The sequence below is a fragment of the Atta cephalotes genome (genome assembly GCF_000143395.1).
Source record: "Atta cephalotes unplaced genomic scaffold scaffold00088, whole genome shotgun sequence".
Lineage (NCBI taxonomy): Eukaryota > Metazoa > Arthropoda > Insecta > Hymenoptera > Formicidae > Atta > Atta cephalotes.
The window spans coordinates 464,703-475,686 of record NW_012130152.1 but is presented as its reverse complement, the minus strand read 5'-3'; the positions used below and the strand labels follow the sequence as shown (position 1 = coordinate 475,686).

Sequence of the window (10,984 nt, the reverse complement as noted above, 5' to 3'; positions counted from 1 at the left end):
TAAACGTAAAGAAGACGAAGAAGTAAGGTACGGTACGTACGTACGTAACGTAAAGTTAACGTACGTACGTACTTAAACTTAAGTTAAGTTAACGTAACGTACTACTACTCTCTCTCTCTCTCTCTCTCTCTCTCTCTCTCTCTCTCTCTCTCTCTCCTCCTCTCTCTCTCCCCCTCCCTCTTCTCCCTCTTTCTCTATCTTCTTTTATATGTATGTATTTATTAAATTGTAATTGAGAAAAAATCACTCATTTTTATACATACGAAATGCAGCATAATTCAGAGGAAATAAACAATATGATAAAAAAATTTGAATCTGAAGCAATAGAATTGGAGCAAAAGTACGAACAAAAATTAACAAGTCAATATGAGTCCTTAATATTGAAACATCGTATGGAGATAACTGAAGTAGAGGAGAGGAAGAATGCGCAAATTGCGAATCTGATAAAGAATCACGAGAATGCATTTACCGAAATGAAAAATTATTACAATGATATCACTCTGAATAATTTATCGTTAATTAAGAGTATAAAGGTGAACTTTATATTATAAATTTTACAATTATAGAGTCACGGAAAATAAGAATCGATAATTTTTCAATTAACGTAGATTATGTTTTAATAGGAACAAATGGAAATGATGAAAAACAATGAAGAACGTATGAAGAAACAAGTACGAGAATTAACAACAGAAAATAAAAAATATTTGACTGACTTGAAAGCTTTGCAGGAAACGATTACCGAACTTAATCGTCAACTTGCAAATTATGAGAAAGACAAGCAATGCTTAGTTGTTGGTATTTAAAACATATCATTATATAATAGCGCTATGAAAAACTGAATTAATAATTATTACAGAACACAAAACGAAGATTATCCGTAGTGATGAAGGATTTAGAAAATTTAAAATGGGAAAATGAAGTTCTCGAGCTGCGTTTTGAAAAAGTAAAATATTTAAACAATACATATAACATTTTCGAAACATACATATACTATTTTTTATAAAATATTTCTAATATATTTTATTTAGTGCCAATCCGAAAGAGACGAGTTACATTCTAGATTTGTGTCGGCTATATTTGAGCTGCAACAAAAAACGGGTTTAAAGAATGTACTCTTAGAAAAAAAATTAGAAAAGTTATCGGATTTGCTAGAGCAACGTGAAGCGCAGATTAGCGAAGTGTTAGCTGCTGCTCAATTAGATCCTGCGGCAGTGGTTAATATGAATAAAAAATTAGAGGTACACATTAAATACAATCTTATCACAATTATGTGAATTAAATACGAATATGATAATAATGCAACATTTCTTTGTAGGATATGCTCAATAGAAAAAATACTGCAATACAAGACCTACAATATGAATTAGCAAAAGTATGTAAAGCACATGACGATTTGTTAGCAGTTTATGAGAGTAAATTGCAAGAATATGGAATTCCCAAAACTGAACTTGGGTTTCAACCTTTGAGAATGAAGATAAATGGTGCGAAATTGGGTTTAGGTCCAGCTGGTCTCGTTACCGCAAATCAGTAATACATTTTAAAAATATTTATATATAATCGATTTTATGAAAATTTTATATTGTCTTGTCTAAGAAAATTGTGACAAGTGTTTTATCATTATTTTTTATAGATTTTAGTGAAAGAGAGATAATAAGTTTTTAGTAAGCCGTACAATTTGATATGTATTTAGTACTGTATAGGATATTTGATAATACGCGCATTTAATACACCTAGCGATGAACTTGGAAAAACTTGAAATGTTATTTTTGAGCAAGATCGATATATGTACAGAATTTTTTGACACAGAGTATTTTTATTCTGTAAAACAAATACACTTTAGCTTATGCGTTATATTTTCAAAAATTACATAAAATTATCACAGAGAATGTACAGAGTAGATCGTATTATGCCTGGAAGTTGTATAGCCTCAGTAATTATTCAACATATTTATGCTTTTGCTTCTAATCATATTTCTTGTCGCAGTTAATGTTGGCAATGAAAAATCTGAAATCGTATATATTCAGCTTATATATTTTCATTTCTATTACTAATTGCATAACTCCATTTTATGCTCCAACATCTTGTTAAATATTCAACAACTGGCAGGCACAAATACATTGAAAACATTCATATATAGATATTAACATATAGATATTAGACACTGACTATAGTCTAACTTGTAAAACACTGTAAGTCAAATACATCAGGTCACATGGTTAATAAATTTCACTGGCTTTGTGTAAAATATTTCCCCATTCGTTTCTCACGCAATAATAGTAATAGTCTGTAAACTTTTCCATTTTATAATACTTTACGGTTAAGTGAAGAAATAATTTATCATTTGCTCACAGATTTGTAAATATTATACAACACTTTGTATAGATATAATTTTATAATACATATATAGATGTGTATATATATATATATTATACATATATATTTATATATATGCTTATGTGTATATTAAGAATTTTGGCACAATAAGAAATAGAATCACAGTTGAAATCATTGTACATTATAAGATTTATAGATGGTTTTGTCAATATGTCGGTTTCGTGTCTGTGAAGTGTATGTTACACGCTTACTACGATATGAAATGCACATTGAAACGTGTAATCAATCAAATTTGAAACCCCACAACTAGGCTCTACATAGAAAATTACACAAATTATGAAATTATGAAATAATATATAAAAAATCCAGATTTCGGAAAAGATTACGTGAAATGCTAAGAGATTAATCGGATATAATTCTGAGCACTGCAAAATTTAGAATTTATCTGTACGCGTATTTTTTTTCTTTGAATTAGGCTCGTTTGGTTACCACCTTATCTGGAAAGAACTCCGATCTACGCTTTTTTCTTTTTTATTAAATTTTTACGGCCGTGTCAAGTATGTATCAGAGTCGTAGAAAAAATAAGCCTCTGTTTTAATTTTAGATATTAGTGGTCCATTGTTCCATTGTAAATCTTTTCCTCGAGTTCCTTGAAAAATTCGCTCGCTACATTTATAAGTGCATCAATTTCTAACTTGTTGTGCGCACATTAAATTTAAATGAAAGCATAATATATGCTTCATATAGTTAAGCAGTATGATGCATTTATATATATAAAATTTGATGTGATGTAGCAACACACTTTCATTTAATTTTACTACTAGCGAGATATTTACGCATTTGTATGATAAATAAAGGGAAAATATATGAGCATATATATTATCTAGATAGGAGAAAGGCAAGGTACACTTTCAAGTAGTTCAAAATTACCATATTTGCATAGTTAGCAGATGTAAATATACAATGATTATCTGTGTAGCTTGTACACACTTGGTCTGCGGTCTGATAAGAATTGTTAATTAATTTAAACACTGAATTGCAAATTTTGTACTTTACTGGTATTGAAAAGGAATCGTAAGTTTACAGAAACTTGTAAATTAATTAAAAGTTTCCAAGAAATAATTTATCGCCTTTCGAAAAGATTATGTATTACAAAAAATGTGCGCATACGATGTAACATAAATGTGTTCTGTTTGCTTTACGGATTATTTGATTTTTTTCGTTTAACTCATTATCCTCCAATTTGGTAGAACGTCAGCAATCAACGTAGAAAAGTATGTTGTTACGTTATAAACTACGGTTTCGCCGGCGGCCAAAATAGCTCCAAAGGAGCCATAAGTACCATAATCTATTATGCTATGATTGCACGCGGACAAAACCGCCAGATCTTTCCCCGGGCCTTTGCCATCATTTTCTGATACAAAGCTGATTCGGTGACGTTTGCTGCGCAAGTTATACTTGCACCAAGCGATATTATCACTCGTTATTACGAAGATCACGTTGCTGTACTTGCCAGCGAAGTAATCCATCGCCGACAAATAGTAACTTACCGGCGCTGGCCGCGTTTTCAACTTTTGCCAAAGGTAATCTACGTAGTCGGTTCTGCGTACGTGTACGCTGACGTAGGTTGGCGAGAACAAGTTGAATTTTTCTGCCACGCGTTTTAATACTTTCTCTGCGTAGAGCCTTAGACTCGGTTTGAATGTAAATTCTCGTCGTACGTCATCTAGCCAGACTAGTATCAAAGACCAATAAGCCGCATGCCTGAAAAAAAAATTAATTTTTATTTAAATTATATTTAAATAAAATTTTATATTTTTAAAAAGATTAAGAGAAACTTATTGTTTATTTTGCATAATTTTATTTACATATTTATTTCACAGTAGTTTGTGCTGTGAAATCTCTAAAAATACTGAGGTAAAAATACCTAGGTATTATGATGTTTTGCTCGGTACTGTTCCACTGACTGAGTGAATTAACTATCTGGCCAACGTCTAGAGTACATCTACCGATGTAGCTGAGTGGCGGGATACTGAGATTTTCAAAGTGCTCTTCCAGAGTCTTAAGTATGCAACGCGGCATGAATGGCTCTAGGCCGGTTCTCCGGGCGGTTGCCCACACAGAAGCGTACTCCCAGATCTGGTTACCCAGTCTACCACCTTGCATCGCCGAGACTATGCCATATTTGGGACAAGGATTGTTGCGCAATTCTGACGCCGATATACGGATGTTGTTCTTCAAGTTCGTGCGACAGAGTGCTTGCTCATACGCGGAGATCTTCATGTGACGTGCCGGCGGGGTCGATGTGTACATGGGAAACAGGAAGACGTGGATGCAGAATACCACTAACATCGCGAGGACTATCGCGCTCGCAAGCACATGCTGTTGAGCGTGACTCATTCTCTCTGCTAATTTTGCGCCACGCAAATTTTTAACGATGGGATGCTGTTCTTTTTTCTCTATCGTTCACTTTTTCTCCCTCACTCTACGTATTTATTCTCTACTCCCTTGTCACTACTTTGCTCTGCTTCTCGCTTGCCTCTACTGGTCGGCCGCTCGCTTCTCGTGCTAGTCCGGCATTTCGTATCTACAGGTGTGCCATGTCCTTTGCTTTCCGACGTACATCTTAGCAACAATAAATGAGCGATTAATGAACGATAAATGTATAGTTTACTTTAATATATAAATACAATACTTTAGGACAATATTTTAGGATTACGTTACGGATAACTTTAAGAATATTCAAGCACATATTTAAAATAACGTATCATTGAACATTACGCGTCATTTTAAGATTATAATCGAGACACAATTATGTAATATAGAACAGTAATAAGAATAGAAAATTATAGAAATCTTTTTAATATGATACGATAACGATATGAATTCATTTCAATCTTTTTATATTGTAAGAAATCACAATAGGAAGCGTTAAATTATATATTCAGAAATTTTAATTACATGGAATTATAAAAATTTAAACATTAGGTCTGAAGCTAATACTCTTCTTTATAATTGCACTCTATATTTCGTTCCATTCCATATTTATAATTGCACTCTATATTTCGTTTTAAAATATCCTACCCTTTGTCTTGATCAATATGCGCATAATCGCTATCCATAGAAATGTATCAAGTTTAAACATAATTTAATTCGTTTCTCAGACAAATTAAATTATTTCTTCTTCAAATAATTCTCAGAAAAAGGACATGGCTAACACACAATTACTATGCAAAGCTCGAGTAAAATTTCATGCAAGCAGCGATTTTGGCATATATATGTAATATTGGTTTCATAATTGTAAAAAAATTAAGTAAATCGTTGAGACAGCTAATGATTTATTGAACACGATTTTCGATGTAAACCATGCAATAATTTGTCTTTCGCAACTAATATAGCAGCTATGTCTAAATGATGTTAATAAGAGCATAATTAATATAGAATGATAAGTGGATGAAAAGAGTATGCGGGACATAAAATCCCTTACGGCATTCTTAAGTTTTGAAAAATGAAACGTATCATACCGTCATATTTAATGACATAAATTTTCTATCTTGAAAATTTTTAAATATGAAAAAATTCTACTTGATACATTAATCTTCCGTAGTACAATCGGAGCTTTGACTCAGACTCAGTCGAATTTTTAATTTTTAATTATTTTTGGCTCTAATTTTGATCTGTCTTATTTAAGTTATTAAATTATTTTATCTCAAATTTAGATATACACAAAAAAAGTAAAAAATTTTGGATCATTGAAATTTTTTCAGATTTTATTATAATCCAAAGACACTTTGAAAAACACAATCAGGCACCAATTGGATTAAGAAAGCAGTGAAAAAAATGTTGACTCACGGAGAGTTAAATAATATTACGAAACTATGGGAAATGATGCCTGATGGCTTAGGAACTGCTAGAGCGATTGAAAGAAAAATGTGTATAAGAGAAATCCAATTGCACATCGAAAATTATGATATAATTTTTTATATCTCTTTTGCATCGATCTTTCACAATTTTCAAATATATAAAATTGCACCGCAGTTAATCTTGTTGCAGCCCCTCAAACATTAATCCTGGCAAACATTAATCCTCTCGAAAATCTGTAAATTTGTAATTTCGCGTACATATGCATATTCAAAGTTCTTACGTCACAAGGATAAAAATTGCGTGCATGACACACATTCTCTTCTGCTATCATCAAAGCGACGTATGCAGCTCGTCGAGATCAATTGGAGAGCCAGAAACCTTCAAGAAACGCAATAAGTAGATCTTATGTTTAATGTTACAAGTCTCTTAGTTTCCTGTGCAGCAATAGAAATCGAGAAGTGTGTGTGTAACATGTCTTCTACTTTTCTTTCTCTCACATTTAAGACAATACAAGAATTACAATACTTAGGGTATTTTCCAGCAAGTAACACAGTTTATTTTTGTTTGAATTATTATTGTTTGTCAATATTAAATAGAAATGAAATGATCACTGTTATACTGTGTCTCTCTTGCTGGAAAGCATTCGCGATAAAGTGAGAACAGGATGGTGATGATAAATCAATTTCAATGTCTTCGCAATCAGCTTCTGTCCTTTTAAAAACTCTCATCTTCCCGGCGCGAATTTAGCTCCAGGAAGCTTGATCTCCGTGATATCGAATCAATCTCGTGAATAAAATTCTCTACTCACCTGTTCCTGCGAACTCGGCGCGATTCGCGACGCACAGGTCGAGCCTCGCAACCAGCCGTGGGTTCGGTTCGCTCATGTTTGCCCGGCACGAACGCTTGTTGCACCCCGGCCGTCACCTTCGCTGTCGCTGTCCTCGCTCCGCGACAACCTTCAGGACGGCGACGCTCACTTCACGTCAATCGCCTCGCGCACTCTCGCTTCCTCTATGATGTAGTGACACCCGGAATAGTTTCATGCACCATCTGGCACTGTCCAGCTCGAACGGGGGCAAGCTGCTGTCAGTGCCATCCTCTCATCGGGGATGTTTTCTCCCGGGGGTGGCGAGCGTGACGTCACTCACCCCACAACCAGCGCCGTGATACGTATAGATTTTTAATTTTCTGTTGGCGCCTTTCCGAGACTGCCATCTGTCGTTACCCGTCAGTAATTTGCGCTTCCTACGAAGATCGCGAAAACGTCATGTTGAAAGCATGCAACGGCACATAAATAAAGGAAAGTCACCGATCAACATATCACTTTGTTTTTAGATAATATTTTCTTAAATAAAAATAAAAATAAAACTTTAAAAATATGAGTATAAATTAAAAAGTGTCTTCTATTAGATAATATAAGCAATTTTTATAATATTGCTCTAATATCGCTTGGCTGACGATCAGCGTAATATTCGGGCTATGTTCGACTTGGTTTGCGAGTGTTCACATCGATCATTCATTTTACTTATCAAAGAGAAACAAAAGAATATAGCTAAATTATTTTTACGTTACAACTTTTTTGAACTTAGTTGGATTAAAACGAAAAATTTCCTACTTATAATTTTGAATAATTTAAGTAGCATTTGTGATCCATTTTTTAATCCACTTGAATAAAAAAAAAACTTTTTTTTTATTCAAGTGGATTAAACTGTATTATATATTTCTTATTCAGAATTTTGAATTGAGCAGTATTCACGATGCATAGAAATGACTGATATTATTTTTAGATTGAAAAACTGTATTTCCTATTCACAATTTTAAATTGAGCAGCGTTCATAATGCATACAAAGTATTACGAATATAATATAATATTATTTTTAGATTGAAAGGCATAGAGATATGCACTATACAATTCCTGTAAATGAATAAAAATGCATTCAGGATTGAAAAGCATTCATTTTAACATTCATGAATCAATATTTCTGAAAATCTGAACCCATTTCAATTCATTTCAATTCATTCTCGTTAACTGGGATATCAATTGACTTAGATCACCTATTCAGACTCTATTCCTCCCCCTCTAACGAAGAGGATAGAATGGTGACCGTGTACATCCCAGACAATTTCACTCTTTATGTTGTCTTTATATTTAGTCCCAATGTATCCTGCATCACCTTCCTCGCCTCCAATTCCCAATAATCTTATCTTCCTCTCCAATCCACACATATACACACAAAATAAAATGTGATACATCTACGTACACGTACGTACGCACGCACCCCAAATTCATAAGATTAGAAAAATTTTGCAATTAATATTAAATATGAACGATCATCTTTGTAATGTAAGTTTAGTTTTAATTTTTTTTATGAATAAATGTAAGTTTTTTTTTATATTCTAAATGAAGATCCTTTTAGCTTCTACAGGGTACATAGAAATCCGGACCAAAATCCGGAAAAATTGAACAATTTCTTTAAATAAAATGTTTTTAATGAAAAATTAAATATTATAAAAAATCCTTTTACATGGCATTTGGGGGATCTCTGAACACAATTATTCGATATATCCTCCATTAGCTTGAATGACGGCCTCTATTCTTGGTCTGAAGCGTTCGCACGCACGTTGTAATATAACGCTATCCATGCCGACCAATGCTGCCTCAATAGCAGTCCTTAATAACATCATATTGGGATGCCGAAACTTGTTTGTAACCCTTTCAACTACGCTCTATACGTAATAGTCCAAGGGTTTTAAATCCGTTGGGAAGCCAGAATTCCTTGGACCAAAACATATCGATGTTATTTGAGAGCCAATTTTGAATCAAATGACTCGTATGAGTCAATGTCTTGCTAAAAAACATATGGCCTTCAGTACGCCAGTTTCCATCCATAGCTTCACTATATTCATTAGAACGCGCAACGATTGCTCTGGGTCATCCGAAAGCATTTGAGCCCTTTTAACAACTGCGAGAGTCCTCGCGGAGCGATTCTTTCGAGTGACTCTTCTTCGCTGTTATACTGGAACCTTCGTTGGACTGTTCTAAAGCTGTATATTTTGCCACAACGTCATAAACGATTGATCTCGGGTATCCAAAGAACCCAACAGAAAATTATTTCCGTTGCTGAGCGCGAAGGCCTTCGATGATCGCAGCTCTTCGATTATATTAGATATGGGAAAAAGTTCGTGGCGTTTTTCTCGTTAGATGGCATTAAAAAAACGCCACGAATTTTTTTCCCATACTAATACTTTTTAATAATCGTCTGAAGAACATTATTAGGTCTAGTAACATAAAAAGTAAAAACGGAAATTGCACGATCTTCATAGTTTACTGTTCCTTATGTAATTACCAAATAGATTAAATAGCGATCATATATTAAAGTATTGTTTTATAATAATAATAAATTGCGAGAACTCATTAAAGTGCATAAGGATTCACTGCTGCATGATGTGAAGACGAATGTTGTGTATAAAGTTTCTCGTAAGAATTGCGACGCGAGTTATGTGGGATAGATGAGCAAACAGTTGAAGTCCAGAATCACGGAACCACATCCGGTGGAATCCATTTACCATTTGGCCATAACCGATCACCGGTTGCAAGAAGTTCATAAATTCGACTAGGAAAACATTGTAATTTTGGACGAAGAATCTCAATATAAGAAAATATTGGTCTCGGAAATATTATACATCAGGAGACGCATGGACTCAATTTACAGACAGACGTGAAGGGGCTTCTCAAAATCTTTCCGATTATTGACGAGCTATAAATGTCGACTTGTTTTGATCAGTGTCGTCCTAGTGTAGTAACGAAGTTTTCCTATCTTGATTATCGATCGTTTTCTAATTTCCTTTTTATCTATTAAATTAAATAATAAGTTATCTTTAGAGTTTAAACTTAAAAAATTTTAATTAAAATTAAAAAGTAACATACTTACGTGAATCTGACATTTACTGGCAATATATCAAAAACTAGTTTTTGACCAGATAATTGTTTATTTATTGTTTGTGATATGGTGTTTTATGTTCGCGATGAGCTTCCTTAATTTCATTGTGAATTAAATTTATTGAAGTTTTCCAAATTTCATCTCTGATATATTCTAAAAATTATTCTTTTCTTTGTAACATTCATCTAGTTTAATTCTGACACAGGATTTTTTTTGTGTAGCGGATTTTTTTGTGTCACTATAACAAAAGTTATAGTTATTACGTATACATTGTATTTATAAAGGTGATTCATGTCTTTGAAGGGGTTTCAAAAATGAGCCAAAACATGTAAGCACATTATTGTAATAAAGAGTTTTGTATTATATCCGTATATTATTTGCGCAACCATATCCGACTCCAAGTCAGAAATGATAATGGAATCGACATCGAATCGATGTTGATTTCATTATCATTTCTGACTAGGCTCCTATTGCCCTGTCATCTTCAAATTTCTTTTGAATGGTGAGGAATCCTTGTAGATTGATTTATGTTATATATACAGGATGCGTCACCAAAATCCGGACAAATTTCAATTTAAATTTTCCGCTATATTGTGCTTCTGTCAGAGATTGTTATTGGCATCCGAGAAATCCTGATGCTTCTAGTAATCATTCTCAAAATGACCGCAATGTTGAAACCAAGTGCGAAGTATAATATAATCGAAGAAGAGTCGCGATCGAAGGTCTTCACGCTGGGCGCTTAGCAACGGAAATATCGATTCTTTGGATACCCGAGATCAACCGTTTATGACATTTATGATGCAAAATATACGGCTTTAGAACAATCCACGAAGGTTCTAGTACGT

General features: G+C 33.5%; 2 protein-coding genes across 2 annotated transcripts in view; one reads left to right on the top strand and one right to left on the bottom strand.

Moving 5' to 3' along the window:
• The window catches only part of LOC105624788 (growth arrest-specific protein 8), a 2,170-nt gene extending 639 nt beyond the window's left edge, over window positions 1–1,531 (top strand). Inside the window, exons 3-7 of the mRNA XM_012206138.1 lie at window positions 273–533; window positions 624–791; window positions 857–943; window positions 1,029–1,238; window positions 1,316–1,531. Coding sequence (XP_012061528.1) covers window positions 273–533; window positions 624–791; window positions 857–943; window positions 1,029–1,238; window positions 1,316–1,531 — 942 coding nt within the window. The remainder of the gene's footprint in view (window positions 1–272; window positions 534–623; window positions 792–856; window positions 944–1,028; window positions 1,239–1,315) is intronic.
• Window positions 1,532–3,557: 2,026 nt separating this feature from the next.
• On the bottom strand, window positions 3,558–4,734 carry LOC105624787 (galactoside 2-alpha-L-fucosyltransferase 3-like). Its single transcript, XM_012206137.1, has 2 exons — window positions 4,262–4,734; window positions 3,558–4,098 (listed from the first exon to the last, which is right to left on the bottom strand). The coding sequence occupies exons 1-2, from the start codon at window positions 4,732–4,734 to the stop codon at window positions 3,558–3,560; spliced, it is 1,014 nt and encodes a 337-aa protein (XP_012061527.1).
• Between the last annotated feature and the right edge of the window lie 6,250 nt (window positions 4,735–10,984).